This window comes from Zonotrichia albicollis, chromosome 2 (assembly GCF_047830755.1).
Source record: "Zonotrichia albicollis isolate bZonAlb1 chromosome 2, bZonAlb1.hap1, whole genome shotgun sequence".
Lineage (NCBI taxonomy): Eukaryota > Metazoa > Chordata > Aves > Passeriformes > Passerellidae > Zonotrichia > Zonotrichia albicollis.
This window is the reverse complement of record NC_133820.1, coordinates 101,254,644-101,279,082: the sequence shown is the minus strand read 5'-3', so window position 1 is coordinate 101,279,082 and position 24,439 is coordinate 101,254,644. Positions and strand designations below refer to the sequence as shown.

Sequence of the window (24,439 nt, the reverse complement as noted above, 5' to 3'; positions counted from 1 at the left end):
CAGCAAAAACCAAACATCCTTGACTCCTAGATGCCCAAAAACGTGCTTATAGCTCAGACTGGAGAAACATAACAATAGGTCTGTTAGAGAAACAGCCCTGAGAGCCTAGCAAGGATAGGAAGGCTCACTTGAGGCACCTGCATCCCAAATATCTTTGTAAGGTCAGATCACCACATATGGGTAGAGCACTGGCTACCTCAGTCTGATCTGCTTTGTGGCATGAAGGAAATGCATGTGTGAGTCTGGCGTTGTCTGTCTCCAGTCTGGATTTTTGTCTGTCTCAGGCTGGCCCCATTCAGCCATCTCTGCCCTTGTTGGGGAGCGAGTCCCAGATCCAAAGACAGATTCTAACAATACAGCCTGTGTGCATGCCTCTAATATAACATGATGCTTATAACTGAATATAAACAGGGATGAGGCTTTAGATCTTCTTCAAATCTCACTGTAACTTTGAGATTGTCAGACAGTGCTGAAGTGAGAGATCTGGAGTAGGAAAATTAGTGAACACAAAAGTCATGATATTTACTCAGTTTATGCATTTTCTCTCTTTTTTTCCATAAAACCTGCATAACTGGCATGTAATTGTTTTGCTAAGTGAGTCTTGAAAGCAAAAGTCTTGATAGCTGTCACATATCTTCTTTGTAGTACAGTGTGTTGTCCTCAGAAGATAATCAGTAGAACTTGCTCAGAAAAACTTAATCAGCAGAACTGAGCACATTGTCAGTGCTTAACAAATAATAAATTATAATAATAACTGCAGTTCCTTTTGACACAACCTATCAAACTTTTGCTTTATTTCCAGGAGTATCTTACTTACCTCTGTTTAAGATTTAATACCTTCTACAACTCTGCTTGTTATGGTTGAGAGAACTGGTAATACAACCTAACAGGGTGGAAGTATTGACTGCAATAAAATTTTGACAAAGGGCAGAGACAAAATACAAAGAAAATTCTTGAACTGTTCCTTTCTGCTTACTAGTGCTGCTTTACAAATCTTAAAATCTGAATTCAACAATAGATTTTATCTATTCTATTGTTAAAATGTTAAACACTATGCTTACAAGTTAGTAGAATCACACTTAAATTTTCTGACAGTCTGTTTTTTGAAACACAGACTCATTAGGCTTTCTTTACAGAAAGGTGAATGTGTCCAGAAGCATATCTCTTATTATTAATTATTTTTATTATAAGGAACTTGGATGGCTCAGAAAGTTGTTAACATAGCTGGGGCTATCACTTTGCCACCATTGTAGTTTGGTCTTGGCTTGGAGTTACTAATAATCATATCTTTTTCTGATCATTTGGCAGTTTTTATGCAATTTGTTGGTATGTTTTACTCACTTAGAACAAGACACATATTCACGTCATAGAGAAAACCATCGGGTCAGCTCTAAGCTGCTGCTAATTGTCACAGGCTTAAATGGACGCGTTTCAATTTAACCCAGTTGAGGATCTGACCAATGATCACAACTGGCATTAATTAGCAGATGTGTTATCAGACTCTGTGGAGATGTCCTGGGTTGAGTGACAAGAGAAGTGCTCAGCTGCTGCAGCCGGTGGAGCTGTGCCAGTTTGGCAGCTGATGGCACAGCGCCCGACGCTGGCAGGTGGAAAGGCCAGGTCACCCCTGACAGAGGCACGCTGGTGGTCTCTGTCACCAGTCTCCAAGTAGAAGGAGCTGCAGACAGAGACCAGAGCACCAGGCGTGTGGTTGTAGTAAAGCACAAACAACACAGGACTCCTGGGAGGAGGATAGCAGGCAGGGAATACAGGGAGGATAGGATGCTGAACTGCCTTGTCCCTGAAGCTGGATATGCACAAGACATTGCACTGCTCGAGAAGCAAAAGCCACTAGCAAATGTGTTGAGGCTCTGGCTTTCCATGTGTGCCATCTGATCTGACACTGTAATGCCAGTTGCTAGTGTGTGGCAGAAGGGTGAGGGAAACACATTTAAAAGCAGGGGATCCTGAAAAGCAATTGAATTTCACAGAGACAGCTACTGAAAGTCTCAGGGCTATTATCGCTGTAAACTAGAGGTTTGGACCATGACTAGAAAAGTGTCTTGATCAGGTCATGGGGGTGAATGAAGAGCAGGAATGAGAGGCTGCAATTTTATCAGGGGAAAAGGGCATTTTTTTCAGGGAAAAGGGCATCCTCCCTTTGCAGTTATCTGAGTGCTGTGTGGGTTAAAACCAGGCCAGTAACCAGCCCAGATATTGCTCAGTAGCAGCCAGTTCCTCTTTCTCATGCCTACCTACCTTCACAGGATGGTGGCAGGAGCAGCTAATGGCATGGGGCCTTTGTAAAGACTTATGGTTTCTTAATATTTACAGGACAAAACTGGACATCAGGTAGCTCAGGGAGTAATTTTTTCAGCTCTTGACAGAGTTTGGAAATTAGCTTAACTGACCGAATGTATTTTGATGCACTGTGAAAAAAAAATTATTTTAATTGTGAGATCTTTCTGTCATAATCCAGGAAAGGAAAACAGCAAGAGAGTGAGAGTTCAACAGTACTGGGACTGGAGAAGTTTTTAGACTGGTTGCAGACCTCTGACCCAGCTGATAGGAAAATGCAGACTATCCAAGGAAGGCACTACCACCTGTAAATTCTCTGTTACCCTTTCTGCCATTTCTCCCACCACTCAAGGCAAGATATTAAAAGATGTTTATGCATCTATTTGCTGTGAAAAATCCTTCTCTGAATAGTTATCTTTGGGCCCAAGGCCATGATAGGGGATGACTGAGACTTGTGTGGGATATAGATGTCCAAGTCCAGGTTCCCAATCTACTCATCCTTTGCATTTTTTATCACCTGCATTTTTGATACAAAAGTTCTTAAGACATCTAGAAGCTTTTTTCTGCTCATGTCTCTTTGACAGTCACCAGCTCAGCTAAGTTGAACTTCCCAGCAGTTAATCCTGATTCATCTCCTCAAACCATCCACTGCTTCACCCATATGTCTTCCAAGAGTGTCGTGGTGAAGAACATGTAACACATGATCAGGATTGAGCAGTACACAAAGTACAGCAGCTGTGTTCACTGTCATTCAAAGGCATTAACTTCAAACTCCACCCAATCTTCAGGGACTTCAAGCCCTTATCTCTTATCTGCAGAGAGAGCAGGACCCTTAGGTAGGAAGCTGCATGCTAAATATTCAAGGGGGGAGAGATTTTTCATACTTCCTGCAGAAGTGGTGCTGACACATGTGAGGTTGCCTGGGAGGAGTTTAAGATAATGAGGTACAGAATACAATCTCCAGCCCTCCACTGCTGAACTAGCTTGGTGTTTTGGATTGATGCAAGATAGAGGATCTCTTTTGGTACACTCATTGCTGTGTAAGGTGTTTCTAAAACATTGTCTTCACAGCCTAATGAAAATACAGTGATTTTTCAGAAAAATTAGTAGAACATAACCTCAAAGGATATGATGATTATTGGAGTTTTAATTAAAATAGCAGGTAAAATAAGTATTATAGTGTGCTATTACTTCTAAAATAACAACAGAATAAAGATGCCCATTTCTTTTTTGAGTGCAATTTTATAAATGAAAAAGTAAACATTAATATCTGCAGAGATCTTACTGATCTTGTACGATAATTTAGAAAAATATCCCTATTAGGGATAGTTATATATGCTTTTTGTTGGAAATGCAATCACAGGATATGCACATAGCTGCAATCTGTAGACAGATTAAGTAAATTAAATCACTCAATGTCTTTTTTCAATAGCTCTAAAGTTAAAAGTAATTTGCAAAGAAAATACTCAGTTTCAATTGGTTTGTAATATCTGTTAATGATCTTTGGAAAAATTTCTGATAACATGCAGGAATTCCCTCAGGGGCAGGGTTGTGAATAAGTGGATTTTTTTAAGTTTGAGATGTCATTAGCTAGTGATTTCTTTGAAGTAAAAAGCTGTTACAGAATAAATTGCAGAGGTATACAAGTGAACAGGACAATCATTTTTATGAATAATATACATTATTTCCACTGTGCTTTCTGGCCTCCACAGAAATAATTTACAATCTAGCTTGCCATTACAAACATCCTGGAAGAACAACTGCACGAGCATTTTGTGCTTACTTTATGTGTATTCTTTGACTTTATGTAAAAGTACACCTTGATGGTATAAAATCACCAGTGTAAGGAGCTGATTTGTCCCTTTTAATTTTTTTTTTTCTTTTCCCCCCAGGAGATAACTTTTTGAACCCACAAGACTGAAACAACTTCCCTTAACTGAAATGACCCCAGCAGAGCTATTCACTAGAAGACATCCTCCTTGATTTCTTGGGGGGCCCATAAGATGACTGAAGTTGTAGGTAAGTGCAATCATGTAAAAAAGTGCCTCTATTCTCTTGGTACCTTGTCAGCATGAACATATTCTTAACAGTTCAGGGATGAATCAGTTATCTATCATGCCCCACCACAGTAAGGTAATATGAGATAAGTCAATAATGACAAATGAGATCTCCTGGCGCTGCTCCCACCTTAGGATATCTCAAGTAGAAAAAAGTGCCAGAAACACCATAGAACACACTTGTCCAAGGGGAATGTCGTCCTGTTCCAAGGTTCAGTTAACAACTCAACCATGGGCACCTGAGGATGGACCTTCTGCTTCCACAGGTTCCTGTGGGTGGTTCTGGGTTTGGATGGGATAGAAGGGATGCAGATGTGGGTAATGGGGCACTGGGACTCCAGTGTGTGCTGTCACACCAGTCAAGAGATTGACCTTTTCATTTCCTCACCTTCCTCCAAACCTTTTTTGCCCTTTTTACCTTGTTGGACTTGGTCATCCTATTTCTGCAGACCTGCAGACAGAGCTGAAGACCCACCATGCTAGCATGAGTATGACTGATGCCTCCAAGGTTCCCATACAGGGCTGGAGGAGAAAGGATTTGTCCCATTCTAGAAAGAGATGAGACAGGCTACCAGTTTAAAAAGCCTCCTGGACTTTCCTGACCCTCTGATGACCCAGTGTGATGGTTTACCCTGTGTGAAGGTGCTGTCCTGACACTGCCTATTGATTGGCACGTACCATGAACCACTGGGATGATTGGACATCATTGTACAGTAGCAGCTAGTAAAACACAGATTTTTTTAAGGCTACAAACAACCATTATTATAATCTAGTCTGATCTTCTTTAATAATGCTTTCAACTGAATTTAACCCAACCTGAGCTTTGTGTGAAGATTTGCTTTTATGCCTAAGATTGACTTCTTGTTTACAAATATGATGCTGTTTCTCTCAGTACTAACCATATGATAGCAAGTTCCATTAATTAGCTGTACATTGTTTGGAAAAGCAATTCCTTTCATCCATTTAAAATTCAATACCTTTTTGTATCACCTTGCAGGATAGGAAAGACTTTTTCCTCTGCTGCTAATTAAGTTCAAAGATCCTGAGGACAAAATGTTATTTATATTATAGTCATACTTAAGTAGAACTCTGTCGAAGCCTGGGGATCCCATCACACAATGTGAGGGAGACTGTGCAAGTCCTTTGGGACTGAGACTGTTTTAATAGACACATGGCACATTTTCAAGGAAGATGAGTGATTAAACTGAAAAAGTTGCCAGTCAAGTTAATGGATTGTTCTCTCTCAACCACCTATGCCTTTCAGAAGAGAAAGGTAGGGAAAAGTGAAGTTTCTAAAAGTTAGACCCGAAAAATGAGTTAGGAGTGTAGTCAAGTTCCTTGGAAAGGACTTTTCACAAGTGCATGAAGGTGACAGGACAAGGGACAATGGCCATAAGAGGAAGAAGAATAGATTTAGATTAGATATTATGATGAAACTCTTATAGTAAAGAGTTTCTAAGTAATGCACTGGAACATGTTGTCCAGAGAAGTGGGACGCCTCAGCCTTGGAAATGTTCAAGGCTAGGTTATAAGGGACTCTGAGTAACCTGCTCTAATGGAAGGTATCCCTGCTTATGGTGGTGGGATCAGAATTAGATGATCTTTAAGGTCCCTTTAAACTCTAACCATTCTATGATCCTATGATTTAACAAAGGAAAAGTGTTTCTAATATGTAGTTCTGTGTCCTGACCACTGTTCATGAGTCAGATTGGCCTCCAGTTGCTGAAAGTTCTTTAAAACAACAGAGTACACTGAGGAAAATACCTACAATATCTGGTTCATGAAAGGTCCCAGAGCTTTCCAGAACTGCTGGGGTCCAAGGACATTTTCTAGATTGTCTGAGACAACAGCATGTGTTCTAAGTTTATGGAGAGGCTTTGTTCAGTTCAGTATGATTTGGATCATAGACCTCTAAGATCAAGTCCAAACATTAACCTACCATTGCCAAGGTCTCCACTAAACCATATCCCTAAGTGCCATATCTATGAATGTCCCATGAGAATATATATTTTTCCTGAGAGACAAGGTGATTCTTATGTTCTTTCTCTTTTCTCAAGAAATTTCCCATCCTTTTGACTTTTATCATTTTTATTACCATTCTCTGGACTTGTTCTATTTCTACTTACTTTTTTCAGGGATGAGGTGACCAAATTTGAAGACAGTATTCAAAGTGAGGATGTGCCACTGATTTATATAATAGCATTATAATATTTTCCATATTATTCTCTAAAACTCTTTTCTTTGTACAAACCCTGTAAGATTCTTTTAATTCTTTGAACTACAATGCCTTTTAACATCTGTAGTTTACTCTGATCAGATTTTAACAAAGGAATAAAAGGCTCCATTTTTCACATAGAATTTTATTTATTGTTTGAACTTTAGAGGAGAAATTGGTTAACTTACAATTTAAAATTCTTGGCAATGTAGACCATTGGGCAAGGATTTCATTATCTATATGTATTTCTATACTTTCTGTAGAAGTGTGTGAGGCTGAAAGTTAGTGTATAGGAGCTTCACTCAATAGGCTTGTCTTTTGCTTTATAGACAGGGACAAAACCTAATTTGGAGCTACCAGCATTCCCAAAATGTCAGAAAGGGCATTCACTTCTACCTCCTTCCTGATGAAACATGCTGGAGCCCAACATTTGCATGCTGTTTATCCAGGACCAAGTGTGCATGCAGCACCTGAATTTTGCCATCTCCCACATATTGCACCTCAGACTTCCATGCCAGGCCAGGGAAAGATCCCTTTGCAAATGATGCACTTGATGGCTTCAGAGGGTGAGGATCTTGCTCTTGTGTCATGACTTGGCATTATGCCTTCATCGGGATATTAGAAAAGGCTCAGGGAAAATGGTTACAGCTATTCTATCACCTGAGACACTTCCGGCCGCTCCCGCCGTTCCTTAGAATTACCAATCCAAGTGGTGACCCTGCCTGACCCTACTTATCTTGTAAAACCTGACAAGATCACAGCCTGAAGCAGTATAGCCACAGGCTCAATACTGGCTACCAAAGTGTCTGTTTAGTATTTTCAGAAACGTTGTTCTAAAGATTAACAATACCAGCTGCTAGATATATGGACAGCACCAACACAGCTCTGACCCCTGGACATTCAGCCCCACTTTCATAGAAATTTGTGTCTCTCAAGGGGCCAACACTGAGCTGCCACAAACTAGTGATTCTCTACCTGCAAGCAAGTGGATTTTAAGTACAATTTGATTATATATATAAGACATCGGGTAAAAATATTTGAAAACTGTGGTCTTGAGTTCAGAATTCATGGTTAGTTTTTTTAATCAGTTGCATTACTGCTTTAGTGATAGAAAGGTCTCTGCCATTTCTGTGTAATGTATAGAATTTACTTTTAATTTGGTGTAGAGAATTTTCTTCACTCTTCCATGACCAAAGCAGTTTTTCATTAGAAGGTATTTTTAGATGAACTGTAAGTTTCCTCCCCAGCAAAAATTTTAGCTGCACCAAGTGAAAACAAATGCACATTTCCTCAGATATCTCTAAGGATAAACACAGGTTTAAATATACAAAAAATTTTAAGGGTTCAGTTGCATACGGGTTCATACACCGGATGCATTAAGTTCTTGCAAAGTTGTGTGGGCTTTTTTCCCCTCTTCTTTTTAGAACAGCAAAGACTTGGAACAGACATCGAGGTCCTATTGCTCCTGTCGGAAACTTCTGTTGACTGCAGCGTGAGTTGGATGGGACCCAGAGAAACCAAATACAGACAAGTAATGATGAGTTGGCCATACAAGCAAGGAAAATCACAGATAACAGGTGCACACCAATTAGCAATGTATCTTTTGGGTCATCCAGTACATCTTTCTGGCCCTATGAAGTTGTTTCTTATGGAATATTTTTGTGGTTTTTTGTGCCTAGATTAAATTTCCTAAGTGATGCCTATCTCAAGGGAGAGGTTGTGTTGCCTAGAGCATCCTGTTGTCAGGAGTTTTTTCCCATTGTTAACGTCATCATATTTCTTCTATTTATGTCCCTTTGCAAATTTCCTTCTTTCCCTTTGATCTCTTTTAACTAGTGTGATGTTGTCTTTAGTTAGCATTAAGGAAACTCATAGATATTTAGCTCACCTAATCTTTCCTAATGTAGCAGTCCTTTCACCCCTCTTGTTATTCTTCATTTCTTCTCATCACACAACTGCCCATCAGTATATTTTTTAGTTATGAGATTTTAAAGATGTGGTGCATTTCTCTGATCTAACAACAGATCTGGTATAGAGCTGAGCCCCCTTAGTGTCTTGTCACCGTGTCCAGGGGAAAGCTGCAAGCATTCTGAACAGGCACACAGGTATCCTGGTTGGACCACTTCCTTGGTGCTACTTTATTGACCCAAAAACACTACTAAAACAGTTAACCTAGGAGTTAAAAAATTAAAGTACATGGCATTTTTTTATTTATTTCTCATATTGTAAACAGGCAGAATAGCACAGATAAAACATCTTTGATGCTGTTGAGATTATCTAACTCTTGGTCATGAACATAACAGATTAACATTATGGAAAACATCATCTTCCATAACTACATCTGAATGCTAGAAGAGTACATTGTAGAAAGTGATTATATACACAGAGACAAGCCTAGCTGTTCACTTCAGGCAATAAGTTCTGGTCTACAAACTACAATACTCCTTTTGTGCTAGATGAGATCTTGGTTGTATTAGACTGTCTTTACCTTTGTGTTCTGTTGGATGGGAGGAATATAATTTTAATCTGCTCTCTTTAAATTTCCATTAAGGAATGTTTCAGCTACCTGCAGCCTCATCCGATGATGCTTAATGAACTCAGCTAGCTCGATCTTCTGTGCACCAGCAGGGACTTCTTTAAATGGGTAAACTGTATAGAACGTTGTTTTCAATTTTAACGTACTTGGAATTAACCTTGTAAAATAATGGCATCTCTAAAGACAGGTTATATACATAGCACAGACATGTATGTGTGCATTTATATGTGCATGTCTGTGTATACATGTGAATATATACGTAAGTGCACGCAGATGTATAGAAATGCTGATGTTATTCACCTTTTTGAAATCTTTACAGCTAGTATTAACATGAATGTGCTGTTAAATTTGGCAGTGTTATACATTTTTGTTGGAGTTTACTTCTGTAAGATAAAATCATAAAGATAAGCTGTGAAACTCGTGCAGCTGATGACATAATTCTAGAATCTCATGATGCTGAATCTCATATTTCTATGAGTGTGGGATGGATGTTCCTTGCTGAAATAATTATCCTGCCTATTGCAGTGTATGTTTCCTTGTTTTATGTGGGCACTGAGATGTCCAAACTATTAAACATATATGGTACAATGAGTCCTGTGTTTCTTATTTATTCTAAAGAAGGCAATAATTTCTATGGTTTTATTGTATAATAAAGCAAATTATTCTAAGAATCTCTTACAAGCATAGAAATAATCTGTGAAGTATGCATATTTAATAATGATGTCCAAATATACATATGTGCATATAAATATGCATATATGTATATACAAACACAGAGAGACATATACACAAATTAAATGAAACCAATTAGAATGTGGCATAAGTAGATTCAGAGCTTACCTGTTATGGCTGTGTGAAGGGATAATTTGTGCTACAAGGACATGCAAGAAGACATAGTTCAGTATACTCCATTGGCTCAGTCTCATTATGCTCACCCGTGACAGGCTGTGTGCTAAGGCGGGGTACCAGCAGACATTCGTAATGACAGCTGGTTCAAAACAGAGCTTTCAAAGTAGTGCAACACCCCGAACTTCCTTCCAAATCTTGGTGTTTGCCAGTGCTTAACTGAGGCTGGTTCTTAAGGTCAGATGTTCAGAAATAAGTTATTCAGAAAGAATATGATTCTTTATGTTTGAGCTGTAGATATGTTCAACATATAGGCTTTTTGTTGCCCATGAATTTGCATTTGAGCTCACATATGGCTTATTCTTGTCTACTACCCACGAAAATGATGGATGTTTCTCCCTGATACCATACCTTATTTGCCTGGTTTGTCCTCTATCAATTTCTTCACTCTCCTGTGGGCTACATAAACTGAGATTCAGGTGAAAGCCCTTTCTTTTTACTGGGACTGAAAAATCTGTCAGCTGCTATGCTAAGAAAGGGAGGAAAAGCAGCTTTACTTTAACACCCCCCCTACTACACCCCCTATCCTCAACCAACCAGGAACACAGCAAAAAAAAAAAGCCCAACTGAGCTTCAGTTGTTGTGTGTGACTTTTCCTGGTGGATGCGAATAGAATCTGGAAATACACATACTCCTCCTTGGGAGAGAGAAGCAAACAGGTTTTATCTATTTGCAACTGAACTCAGTGAAAAATAACCAGGCAGAGAATCACGTTTGAAGGTAAGATATGAATATGAGTAAAGATAAATATCACTACGCTAAATTCAAGGGAAATGTGCCACATTGTTATAATTATTACGGAGAACATGTGCTAATTAATTGTTACACTGTGCTGGTGCAAGAGTTGAGTATTCCATGTGGGACAAAGAGAGGAGCTGACTCTGGGATGCTGTTGACTCTTGTTTAGGAGCCAGTGTGTGAGGAGCATGCCATGAATGTCCTTGTGAAAATGAGACTGGTGAGCTGATTTGGTCTTAGAAATTACTTTTCAGAGGGGTTAGAAAAATATTTTAAATCTCTGATAAATTTTTGTTGTACTGGATGACTGGACTGCTGAGTGTGTGCAGTGTGTTCAAAAGCAGTTTTGTGTTTATCATACTACCTGGGGAACCTAAGCACTAAATATCAGGCCTTCTGAGGAATTCAGACAAAAAATAGCCCTTCAGACAAAAAATTCCCTTCTGGAATCCTCAGTGCTCCTAGGACAATCCTCTGTAGATGAAATCAAGGAGACCTGAGCATCAGGGGGTTCAGAAAAGCATTGACCATGTGTCTCTCAGTGTCTTTTGGACCTGCACTCATTTCTGGAGTATTGACTCTGCTTTAGCTGGACGTGCATCTGGGGACATGTTGAGGGGAACAGGATGGATCTGTTCTCATTTCTGGAGGAGGTATGGGTCTCCTGCAAGCCAGAGGTCTGTGCAGGGCTGTTTCCCTGCAGCAGGCTTGCTTGGCTTACAGAACCCGTCATGCTAGCTCCAGCATGGTGCGTGTGAGCAGTGTTGGCCACGCTCACAGGCTGGCGATGCTCCTGTTTGCCATCAGCCTTCCCTCCTGGATCAGGGCCGCTACCGATTGCTGAGGGGTGGCCAGGAGCAGCTCCCTCTGGTGAAACTCTTTTCCGCTTTTATCTCCCTTTTCTTGGCAGTAAACTGCCACTGGCTCCCAGCCATGGCCCTCTTGCCCTCCCCAGTGCCCAGCTTGCATGCTCAGCCAGTGCCTACATCTCTTCCAGCAGCTGGCCCTACTCTTCCTCCACAGCTGGCTGCTGCCCCCTACTGTGGTAATTATTATTTATTATGGATATTCAGTGTACATTATGTGTCCAAAGTCCAGTACAGTCTGAATCACTACCAGGGTCCCACTGTGTGGGCAGAAGCACGCAGTCATGCAGAGTTGTTTCACATTGATATTCACTTGACTCTCACACAGGGAAAGACTGAGGGGAAAGGGGTGAAGGTGACTGTTGGTACCTATTAGCCCTATCTGATGTGACACCTACTCTCTGTGCTGTGTTATGTGACTCCTGCAGCAGCACAGCTGAGCACAGAGCTCCTTTTTCTCCACCTTGCTATCAGTAGCAGGTCTCCTGCTATTCCTGTTACCTAGCTGGAAACACCTGAGGTGTTTTCCAAAAGTCATGGTTGCTTCATAATCACAGTTTAACTCCCTGTTGCTGTGAATGCAGACATTGCTTGGCACAGCATGGCTCTGTGGGGTACCATTTTCTTTCCTATTTCTCTCCATCACCTTCTTCCCTGAGTTTCTTTGTTCATACGTCCCTCTCCTAACACTTCAACATTCCATCACATCCTGCCTCCCTGAAGACACTACCCTCAGTTAAAAACAGAGGAGCTGTAACTCCCACAACCTAGTGCACAAGCAAAAGTACCTGGAGGGAGAAGCAGATTTCTGTACATTTGGAAAAATAGAGAATCCTGGACATACTCCACACATGTATGTGCCTGTGTGAGAGGCAGGCTCTCAGCTGTGTCCTGTTCAAGCGGATGGAGCAATACTGCTCCATGGCAGCTGAGGATCTGTCCCAATATGTAAATGTAAATACCTATTTTTACAAACCCTCCTACAGTTTGCTTTTAAAAAAAGCTTTCTTTTTAGATACTGGAAACATACAAGCTAGTCAGAAATGTCCCACTTTCTATATTTTCTCTAATTCTTACCTGTGATTTCCTTTGAAAGCTTTCAAAATCTAATGAATTCAAGACAAAGTGAATTAAAACTGGAAATGCTTTGCCTTCAGTACACTGGGCCTAGTCTAGGAACTAAAAGAAACTAGGAGAGAAGATGGAAGGGTACAAAGCCATGTAAATCCAGATAATTTTAAATGTTTGATGGTAAATAGGCTACCAAACCAGCAAAATTCTCACTGTCTATTACTTGCAATCTTGTGTCCTTTCAGCTAGCTGCAGCAAGTTAATGTAAAGAACAAATACAGTCTCTGCATCAGAGCACTTTTTGCCATGGATCACTTTTTAAATTGTTTTGGGTTTATATTTAATTGCTTCCTTTGCATGCTATGTGTACACATGCACTCCTCCCACCCCCCATATTTCATATGTAACTGTTGTGTAGGCTGAGGTCTTTGAATATGGAGTATTCAAACCTCAGAGCACAAACCTCAGGAGTTTCAACCCAGGAATTGATTTGTCCTCTTTTAAGATGGGAACCACATGTGTGACATGTGAATCCAGATCTTGGGTGGAATCTGGATACACTAATTTGAATGCCTTGGGGCTTGGGATTCAGACTCATTTATTTGTTATGACACTAGTCCTGATACCTACTACTGGGTGTTCACCTTTCCCTGCCTCAATAGAAAGAGAAATTCTTAGATTCACTCCTTCCAGACTGATTCGTAGTTCATTCCAGGATGGAATCATCATCAAGTATTATTCTCAGTTTTATTTCTTAATATTCTCTGTGACAATTGCTTATTATTAGCCTCCATGTAACCTTTAGAATCTTTGGATCATTTGGTCATCTTTCTCGGAGAAGACTCTGTCATCCCACTTTTTCCTCTGAAGGCTGCTCCACTGGTTTTTCAAAGTAACTGAGTGCATTTTCCCCCTTTGTAACTGCCTTAGTGGTTTGGGAGACTGAAGAACACCTTCATGGGGTGCTATGTCCAACAAGCTCTCTCTTGAGCTGTTGTTCAAAACTAGTATTTTTGGTCTCCCTAAAACTGTGGCAAACTTTAAAGGTCTTTTATTCCCAGGATTTTCCTCATCTCCTTTTGAAGACAGGCAACATAATAGGGCTTCCCAGCCTTCTTGTGCTGCTGCATTTTTCAAGGGAAGAAGGCATCCTCTTGTCAGTATCTTGGCTTTTTCTCACTTTATTTCCCCTCGGAGCTCCCAGATGAACACCATCCGGTTGTGGTGATTTACTGCACTTGAGTTTCTCAAGTTACTCTACAACTTCCTCCTTAGAGACTTCAATCTGTGTAAAGGCCACACTCTGATTTTCTTTGCAAAGTGCCTTTGGCACAGGAATTTCTACACTGCTCTCAGCAGCAGACACAATGCAAGAGATTAATTTAACTCCTCTGCTAGCTTGTTGCACTCTCCTGACCCACCGTATATGGCTTTGTGAAGATTTCTGCAATGTTTTTGTGCAAAGTCCAGGCTAGGAATAGTATTCACCAATAGGTGAGGCTTGTCTCTCAACTGGTATTCTCTTGCTGTTCCACTGAAGAATATTTCTTTATGTTACTGCAGCCAATACCAGCACATCTTACTTGGCTGGTTTATTAAGCCCAGTATCATCCCTCTGCACTATGTCTGTCACACATGGGTTAAATTCTCACCCATGCAGACTGGCGCTGTCCCTAGAGAGATGTTCAGGAGAGGAACTGGTCCTGCAGGAAATCCTTCCCTAGTGCCTTGGCAATCCACCCCCTGACAGGTCACAGCAAAGGGGCAGGATGAGTGCTCAGCACCACAACCCAAGAGGAGCAGGGTTTATATCCTAACCCGTGGTCTGGCCCTCATCAAGTGAAAAACCCTTTGGTCTTCTGCCTTTCATAAAGGGAAGTTGGAGGGCTGGAGCAATCCTTTCTCTTTTCTGCTCTTTCTTTTATATATTTTTATTTCTGTTTCTTCCCACTCCCTTTCTGTTTTGAGAAAGATGGAAACTGCCGTATGGTAAATTCAGTTTTAAATTATTTTGAAGGACAGAACTAGAACATCAGAAATGGGGCAAATACTCTCCATGTCCTGTTTTATTCCCTGGCCAGTGTAGATTGGCCTTCAGTCCCAATATTTCAAAAGAAGGTCAGTTTTATGAAAAAAATGCTCACAAAAACTACTGAGTTTTGTGACTTAAAATATATTTCAATGAACTTTGATGCCCATTACTTGGCTTGTTTATAGATTCAAACCCAAGAAATTATGTTAATTTGTACTGCATTCACTAAAGAAACATATGTCTGATTTGAGACACAGACAAGAATCCCTTTGATATGGTATGGATATGAGACTGATGTTCACTAGAGCTGCCTGAAGCCCAGATATGGAGACTATATCAGAAATAATTTCCATGACCTTCATCCATCAAATTGAAAAGGATTTATGCTGTTGAGTTTGTCCTAGCTTTCTGAAAGGAAAAGCTGTAGAAAGCCTATTGTGGGTATCCTTATTTCACTTTCTTATTTCCTATGAAGAATTAAAATCGGAAAGCTCTATTTCTCATAGGCTTTTGTGAATAAAGACCCTGAGCTTCCTAAAACTTCCTAAATTGAAATGAAATGTGTCTCAAGATTCATAACTGCAGAGCTGCCAGCTGAAGCCCAGCCTATGAAATCTATGTCAAGATGCAAACATGCATGCTCATCCCTAGCACATCTGTCTGTAATAAATGAAAATACCTTAGAAATTAATTGAGTCTTTCATTTTTTAAAATTTGGCACTTCATGTAGAGACCAGGATTCTTTATAAATTGCTGTGGCTGTCTTAGAATTAGCTATCTAGTCTCAGATAACTCTTCTTTCCCTGCCTGTCATGGGTAACACCTCCAGATCTCTGTTCAACCATTTCACATGGCCATTATAGGATGGTATCTCGTGCAGCCATATGAAAATAAGTCTCTGTTACTGGTGGAGTCTCTTTCTCTCTCAACTACAGAGGGAGTGTAGGCAATTGCCTTAGAGCAAACCACTAAGGTGATACTCTCTCTTTGCTAATGTCTTGGTTTATTAACATTTTAAATTCAAGGTAAGTAATTCTGATTTGATGTATGTTTTTCTTTTACTGTAGTCAACAATAATGACAATGTCTCCCAAATATCCCTATTCTAATCTGTTTTTCCTGAAATTATTTCCAGTTTTTCTGCTTATGTAACAAGAAATGCTACTTTCTTGGTCTCATTTTCATAATCTACAGGTATTCTTATTTTAACTTACAATATTTTGACTGAATGTAGTGATATGCTAGGATCCCACTTAGCACATGAGCAAAATGATCTTGTAGTACTGTACAAAGTTAAGATATAGAGAATGAATTGCAGGGAGGCAATTTTAAGATGCTTCTCCTAACTGATATAACCAATTTTGTACAATTGTAATATTGACAAAATATATCAGAAGACACATTTGAATTAATTGGAAAGCATAATTTCAATGGCCAGAACAAATATAATGTGTTGATATTTATAAAATATGGTTAGCAATAACTTAGTGAAATAATTGAAATCATACTATCTAGCGCATAAGGCAATTTCTCAAATTTTGCCCTCTGCCTTCTCACAAAACAAGCAGGTTACACAATGCCCTAAAATGTAACATTCTAGGAGATCAAAAATCTTTCAGAGGCCATTGGGAAGAGACACCAAAAAGTATACAAAGCACAGAAGACAACAATAAAGAATAGTCCTGTAGAGATCTATAGCTCTTCCTAATTCAGAAGCAAGGCAAGACAGCCTTTTATTTTAATAATGCTTTCAGAAGTTGAAAAGCCTGTTACATGGCCATGCTGGTGAGAGTACCAACTACTGCTGTTGGAAAGGTACAAAAAGCAGCAAACCTTTATTTTGGCTTTTGGGTTACTTTGAAGTCTGTTTACTGTGTGGAATGTATGTGCTGTCAGGACACAGGCTAGTCCCTTCTCAAAGGGACTGCTGCTCTGCATCAGCAATCAATTTTTCTCATTAAAACTTGTATGCTATTCTTCTTCTCCATTCTCTCCCTCTATAAGATACTGAAATTATTGTTCAAGGCTCAAATTCTGGTTTACCTGCCAGTGGCCTGATCACACCCACCATCACATCACCCCAGCTCCTTACTACACCTTACCCAGGAATGTGCAACACCTTCCGTTCCTCTTCATGGGATTTTTGCCAGAACTTAACAAGGCAGATAGGTCAAGACAGACTGTGCCTGGAAGTGCTGCCTCCTGTGTCAGTCAGGCTTCTAAAAATCCCCCATGCCCCCATATGGCTTACTGGGGGCAACTACAAGAAATCTACACAGAATGCTTTTTGGAGAGTGATTTCTTTACATTGCCTTTCTCACACATTTCTGCATATTCCCATGCAGTAGTCTGCACTTTTGCTTGGGATCATAGGAAATATTCACAGACAAATAACAAACAGCTGCTCTCATAATCTTCATTGATGTCAAAAGCTGTTGTGTAGGTGAACCAGGAGGGAAAGCCTATTGTAAAGCGTGAATCGAGTAAAGACTACATTGAAACATTCCACACAATTGAGCACATTTGCAGGGAGGATTACTTCTTCACTTCACAGTACCCAGAATACTGGTCCCTTCTCTCGGTAGGACCTACTCCCTGATGAACTACTACTGAATGGAGGAAATCTGTGCCATAGGTATGATGGTTGATCCAAAATGTGTGATTAGGAAACATCTTTCAGTTGGTGTTGAAAACAGAGATGAACAAGAAATGAACTTTAAATGCAAAGAAATTGGTTGATTACATCCATTCCATTCATGGAGTGATTCGTGGTTGTCTTCTCTCTGGAAATTTTCATCAATATTGAAAGGTTTTGCCAAAGCTAAGAAAATGTCAAGATCTTGGCATAAATCTCTTACTTGCTCATGAATTTGAGTCTAGTCAACAGTTTCTCATTTAGTTACAAAGCATTTTTAAATTTATCTATTACTTCTGGACTCTTTAAGATTTTAGTAAAGTTCTGACACAAGTTTGGATGTGGAAATGGGATCTTAAGGATAGATGTACATAACTCTCTGAAGAGTTACGATGTAACCTTGGCTTAAAAGAGCCTGTTCTAGGAGGAATTTTGATTAATCTTCAGATGCAAATGTCACAGTTTAGGGCCATTTATTAAATTTTTGAGTTTTGCAACTGGCTCTGAACATTAGTGTACTTGGGAGGACCCATGACACTGTGTGTGATCTCTAAGTGGTGTCCTGGAAAGCCAGGTTTTTTTCTTCTTTTTCTCCCTATGGATCCTTAAAAATATGCAAATCTATGTGATCTGCTTCTCATACAAAGAGTTGAAAATTCAGCTATAGATCAAAGATTAGAGCATATGCCTATTATTGCAGCTGCCAGTTAACTGATCCAAATGATTAACTCTTTAAAGAAAGAGAGGGTCAGCAGCTTTCTGAATAATTGTTTCCAGACAGTCTTCTGTTAGTTGGATTTCTATATCACATTCAACTTCAATTGCTGCTGTCATTTATCTCCATTCCACAGAGTTTAACTTTACTAAATTCACATGCTAGTATTTGAGCCACTTACTCTTAGACACATCCAGAGCATGGCCCATGCTCATTGACTGTTTTTTATGTTCTCATAGATTAAATGAGAAAAACTGATGTCATCCAAACACCTGCCCTGTGTCTTTTGTCATGCTAGAAAGTGCAGAGACAAAGAAACCAGGCCATAAATGACTCAAAAATAAAACAAGTCAGGGTGTGTACCAACCCTTTTGAAAGCTTGTCGTCACTTCTGTATTGACAGTCAGAATGAAAGGTGTTATGATGACAGCCATGGTGCCACACTGTGAGAGAACACTGGGCTGCACTTCCTTGTCTTTCAGTCTTGTCTTGCCCTCATGAAGAAAAGGTCTTCAGGGGTTCTCTGATCATGTCCTTTGTCCCACTCTGGTGGGCACCACCTCAGTCTCAAGTGCCCCAGATATGGGACCTTGTGTTGGGATCAACATTACCATCCACATTTCAGTGCTTCCTGCTGGGGAGTCACCCACTGCTGTCTGCAGGCTCTCATGCTGTGTCAGTCTCCTTTGCCATCTTCCTCCTGCTTTGGTGCAGTTGCCAATCAGGCAGTTGTTATCTGAGATGATGCAAAAAATGGTGTAGGGAGCTTATTTTTAGGTGATGGTAAACTGAAAAATAAAACATATTGGAACTCTGTTCTTATTCCAGTTTTGGTCTGGACTATTCAGTGTCAGCATGCCCTACTTCATCAAGTAACCAAATCTCAAGCTAAATGCTTTCCTCAACAGATACTTGATTTTGAGGTAGCGAGCAAACATGATAGTCTAAACTAAAAAGGACTAAGGAGACAAAAGTGTTAAGGACAGGGTCTAGACCCTTAGCATCTCCTCAGGAGAAAAGATAAACACCTCTCTTTGGCCAGGTCCAGTTTCCTACACCTTTCTGAGGAGCAGTAATGGAGAGTGCTATTTATTATGTGTTGGGATGAATGTAGGGAATGTTTTCCACCCTTTAGAAAAATAGAATCCTGAATTTATGGGAGTTTGAAAAGCAATTTCCTTTTAAGGTGAAAATTCCTAATTTGCCACATAAAAGTACAGGAATTAAGTGCTAAATCCTTCTTTGCCAATGAGACTTGTGAAAGGAGGTACGAAAAAAGAGTTACTGTTAGATTTCTATTCATGTCTCCTGAAAGCCAATGTATGCAAAAGTGCTGAAACAGCCCTGATTTTTTTTTTTCAAAGTCTTCCTGCCGTTTCTGACTGACTTTTAAAAAATGAACCCTTGTCCAGTTTTATTTGTGTGGTGGGTTCTGATTTTGTTCTGCCTGTACTGTATCACTTTTCCCTCCTCACCATTAATCTTCCATGAATGTTCCCTGGGGCACAGTTCTCCCTTTTCTGCATGGAGAGTTTCTATTGAAATTAATGGACTTTCTTCTCGTGGATGGAAGGAAGAATACACCCTTATATCAGCCCTATTGCAAAAGAATATTATTCATTGAAAAAAGTGTTAGTCTCACTCCTGAAAGCCCAGGGTCTAGTCAGGCAGATTATAGTGGGAGATCCCAACAGGAGGTCTGGTACAGAAGCGAGAACTACTTGTCCAACATGAAAACAAAAGTCAGAACAGAAGACTTTTTAAATGTTGGAACAAAACCCCATGGAAAGTCAGTGGATGTACTATATGAAGAAGTGTACTGTCCCAAACCTAACTCTAGGGCAGATCCATCTGGTGGAATACAGTGCAGTTGAAGATATCCATTCATGACCTGCAGAACCAGGCATGTTCACAAGAACAGCATGCCACCAAAGACTAATTTGATCTGCAAAGAGGCACTGCAGATTGGCCAGAGGTGCTGGGCCACGCAAATAAAGGTACATTGTGCTGTGCAGATGTATCACCTCATTTGGAACACGGGCTTGGGAGCCTGGGCATCTTTGACACAGTTGAGCATTGCACAATGTACACATGCTAATAAGCATGGCTACATGCCCTTAGAGGCTTAGATGGAAAAGTCTTATGTTCCTTCACAGAGAACCCTTTGCTGAATTAAAGAGAGTGTTGACAACCTTCAATTGAAACTGCATAAATTCTCATAGGAAGGACAGTAGCTGCAATATGAGGTCTTGAGGCAGGCGGATGACCTTATAAAATATACTACAGTATCTAAGTTTAGTAAAACAAACACACTTTATTTAAGTAGACTATGGAAATGTAAATATGCTTCAGGACTGGCCCCAAGTAGTTTATGTTACGGTAATGCTGCTGTCACATTTTGGATAGATCATTGCTGTAGATACTATAATCTAAAGCTAGAAGATAAAATTTAATATGCATGGAGAAATTTAAACAGAGGATAAAAAGTTCTCTTTCCTCAACAGTATTTTCAGGAATGAACCTCACCTCCACCTTGTAATCCAAAAAAAAAACCCCAAGCTTGTCTAATGAGGCATTATATAGATGGGCTGGGCCACTCCAATATCTTTAATAATTTGGAATATTTCACAGGGAAGTCCTTCTAGTAAGGATGACTCCTTCCATGGTGCCTGTTTGCTTCCCATGATTCTTTCTACCATGCAGTGCTAGAAAGGGTAGCAAAGGTTTGACAACCACAGTGGCAGACAAATAAGGATTTCTTGTGTGTTTATGGTTTGTGAAACCTTGATTGTTGTATAATTAACATGTCAGTTACCCTTGGATTTTCAGTTTTAGCAACCAATGTGTTTTTAATGTTTATGTTTGATTTGAGCATCTCTGAGAAAGCTCTTGTTACTCATTTGTGTGTATTTTTGGTTGAAGATTATATACATATCTATTAAGATGATTGCTTTAAACCGTGGTCTATCTGCTCCTTCCACCAAACCTGGACCACTTGCTTTAAAATTAGCCTTGTCAAATTTACTTAAAGTGACCAGGCAAGTACATACAACTAATTTTGTTATAGGCAAAATTAACTAATGCTCTTTTTCATGGTGAGGTGCTGTAATGATTTTATATAGCAGTCAAACTATTTAAATACTAATGCTGTCTTCATGCTGTAATCACCATTCTAGTCAGATGTCATTTTTAGTAGCCTATAGGGAATTCCATCCCTTAATTATTCTTCAATACACAAATCAAGCATTCTTTAATTGGTGTAAATTGAACAGTGTTCCAAGGCAAACAAGAAGAGGACAAACTAATCAATGATTCTGTGCATGTCTATTGGAAAGCTATTGCCATTAGATCAAGTAACGAATCCTCGACTCCATTAGCTTCAGAGGAACGATGGGGGAAAAATACTGCTAATGCCACTTCTTACTATCAATCAGTAATGAAAAGTGTGCAGCAAATCCTTTAGCAGAACTGCAGCTTTTCTTGAAAGTGCTCATGGAAATTTAAAATATGAAGATATTTTGACTTCAGACTCCCGAGTCATATGTCTTTGATGGGGATTTGTCTGGAAACAATGTGTTTTTGTTCTCTGGTGCCTTTAGTCATGTGGCTTGTTTTTTATTTTTCTTTTTCAAATAAATGATTCTTGAATGATAACATAACTTTTTTCAACTTGTCAGGAACTTTTGGGTGAATTTTCTGTCTCTTCCAGGCTGTTCTCTGTACATTCATATGTATTCACTACTGCAGCACAACATAAATTGTTTGGCTCTCCCATCTCTTTTTTTAATACAATCTGAAATAAAGGTGCTGTATTTAAGAAACAGATGAAAAATCCTTCTCATAAATGTGTCACACTCACTTTTCATTCTTGTCTCTTTTTATCAGTTCTCTAAAACTGATTATTTATCTCTGGAGAGGAAGGAAAAAAAAAGTAAAAGGCCCATTACAAACCTCTGGCCCAGATCTGCCAGTCTTAGAGTTTTAGTTAGTGTGGAAAGTGAAACTCCTTTGGAAAGAGATATACTGGCTATGGTTGTTCACTTTTTAATCTATTTGTTTTTGATATAATATGCTATTTACTGTTTAAGGACCTTTCATGTTGCTTTAAATTGAAGTTTTAAAACGAGCCTAGCATAAAAAGCTCTAAGTGACATAGGCTGAGTAGAAAAATGCAGCATCTTGTACAGACAGCCTTTGTTCACCACATTACAGTTGAAAGAAGTGTAGAGCAGGCTTGGTAGATAACCTGCCTTCTTAAAACAAGAGGGCTTCTAATTTCCACACATCCTAATCACAGTCACATTACTTCATTCTCTGTACCAGACCCCTCAGGGCTGGCTCTAGGTTTTGCTGTGAAGTCACATGTGTGGGGCCTGAGGCATTTTTCCACTTTACTTTTTTCTTTTTTAATCCTTTTGCCGGCTGGGACTCTCTAACTGGCTCTGTTGTCTTGGGTGGCTGGCTAGGGTGGTAAGGAAGAGAGCAGCACAGGTAATCATTCTCAAGGTTTCATACTTGTTTTCTTCTTTTCATACTTGGAGATGCTGCAATATGTGTTTTCTGAGGAAAAGAAAGCTTCTCCCCTCACCTCCCTTCTCAGACCAGTGTGTGATTTCCAGGTAATTAATTCCCCTCTGTTTCCCTACTTTTTTCCTGTGCTGGTTGTCTCTTGTGTGTGGTTGTAGTATTTCTAAAAAATTAAAGTATGCCATCTGGCTTAAGGTAGCTTTCCTCTTTCAGCTGCTCTTCAATATCTTCTGTGGTAGCTGTTAGAGGATGTTGATGCCAGCAAGTGGTTATGACACTTGAAGTGGGGATTGTAGAGTGCTGAAGAGGATTTTCAAGAGTGATAAAATCCTCACTCTGCAGAGAGCATGATCTGAAAGCCAGTGGGTCCTTTGGAGTCTGTATCTACTTCCTTGGTTTGGAGATTCGGCCCCTGAAAAAAAGGGATGCCAAATGTCCAGGGCCCAAGCAGATGGGACACACTCAAGGAGAGATTGTGGGGCGGCTGTGGGATGCAGAGGGAATACATGCTCTGAGATGACACCAGGCAGTCTAGAGTCTGACTGTACCTTGTTATAAAAAAAGAGGCCTTTTATAAAGCCATACTATGCATACTATGTTACAAAGGGAAAGCTTTATCTAAGCAGAATGTTAGATAAGATGTTTCTGTAAAGATTTCATAAAGTTAAACTTTGCATTTTTTGGTAAATCTTGTGAATTTCACTCATTTATAAAAGATAGTTGTACTACTATTCCCATATTCATGAACAAGCCTTACTGGAGTTGAAACCACAGAAGAAAAGAATCAGGTCAACTTCAAAACTACACTTGGGATCCAAATGACACCACTGGGAGGATTTAGCATAATAAGTTTACCTGAGGTTGGAATCTGTGTTTTCGGTTGCGTGCCAAATGTGGTTTAGGATATAAGAAAGAGCTAAGATTTGTCACCTGACATTCATGAAAAACAAAGGCAGACATTTTTATTTTGGTTTATTTTTCAAAAAATGCCAGCCCCAGATTGTTGGGAAAGCTTCAGTAGAATAATTTCTTAATCACCTTTATGTTCTTAGGTGTAGCTGGCCTTCAAAGTCCATATTAAAACTCCCCACTGATTTCCTTGGGATTATGCCCCTCAGAATGGATGACAGGAGAAACAAATACTCATCAGGCCTCAGCCATTTCCTGGCAATCCCAAGGGAAATGGCCCTCTGATCCCCACAAGGAAATCCTCAGACAACATTTTACAGGATAAGGGAAATCTCTTCTTTCCTAAGGATGACAGAGAGAAAGACAGACCATGTGAGGCGGGATGTGCCGCTCCCTTTCTGAGACAAAGAGAATGCACTAACACATCAGCAGCCAAGGGAAGGGAAGCCAGGAGAAGGCTTTTGTAAAAGGTTAGGATAGTTAGTGTGGATGCTTCAATTTAAACACATACAAATGTGTTAATGAACTAATGTGAAAAGTCCTAATTTTAGAGTGTGACAAAATTTCAAAATTCTTTTTACCTTGTTACATACTTTAACCCTTATGCAGGTGACTCCAGAGATCATTCTGATTTGAAAAAATCATGTTTTAAATGATAAATTTGTTTGCTTTTTTTTGTATTTAAGAGTGAATTAAATGTTTTACAGGTGTGACTCTTGGGGATGGTATTAAACAGGGACAGGAGCTGGACTCAGTGGTCATTGTGGGTCCCTTTCAACTCAGCATATTCTGTGATTCTAAGATATTTTTTCATCAAATATACAGATACTACTTGAAAGAAATAATATTCTCATTCAGACTTGTGTTATATAGGTTGTATTCTGTGTCGTTTTGGCAAAGTGCTATTATGTCAAGTTGCTAGTGATATTGGAATA

The 24,439-nt window shown here is 39.6% G+C and overlaps 1 protein-coding gene and 1 long non-coding RNA gene across 55 annotated transcripts in view; one reads left to right on the top strand and one right to left on the bottom strand.

Moving 5' to 3' along the window:
* LOC102067133 (uncharacterized) overlaps window positions 1–11,169 on the top strand; it is a 41,541-nt gene extending 30,372 nt beyond the window's left edge. For 27 of the 50 annotated variants that reach the window (XR_271002.4, XR_271004.4, XR_271006.4 and 24 more), the window contains 3 exons: window positions 4,191–4,317; window positions 7,995–8,147; window positions 9,122–11,169. Coding sequence is in view for 10 of the 50 variants with exons in the window: in XM_074535865.1 (XP_074391966.1) it covers window positions 4,191–4,219 (29 nt within the window). In the remaining 40 variants the exon portion in view is untranslated. Of the gene's footprint in view, window positions 1–2,479; window positions 2,651–2,882; window positions 3,135–4,190; window positions 4,318–7,994; window positions 8,148–8,594; window positions 8,676–9,121 lie in introns of all 50 variants that reach the window. The other 23 variants (XR_012579123.1, XM_074535859.1, XM_074535863.1 and 20 more) reach the window with 4 other exon arrangements.
* Window positions 6,498–24,439, bottom strand: part of LOC141728251 (uncharacterized) — a 174,383-nt gene continuing 156,441 nt past the window's right edge. For 2 of the 5 annotated variants that reach the window (XR_012579127.1, XR_012579129.1), the window contains 2 exons: window positions 23,634–23,846; window positions 6,498–18,856 (listed from right to left, as the gene is read on the bottom strand). This is a non-coding gene — a long non-coding RNA (uncharacterized LOC141728251). The remainder of the gene's footprint in view (window positions 18,857–23,633; window positions 23,847–24,439) is intronic. The other 3 variants (XR_012579125.1, XR_012579126.1, XR_012579128.1) reach the window with 2 other exon arrangements.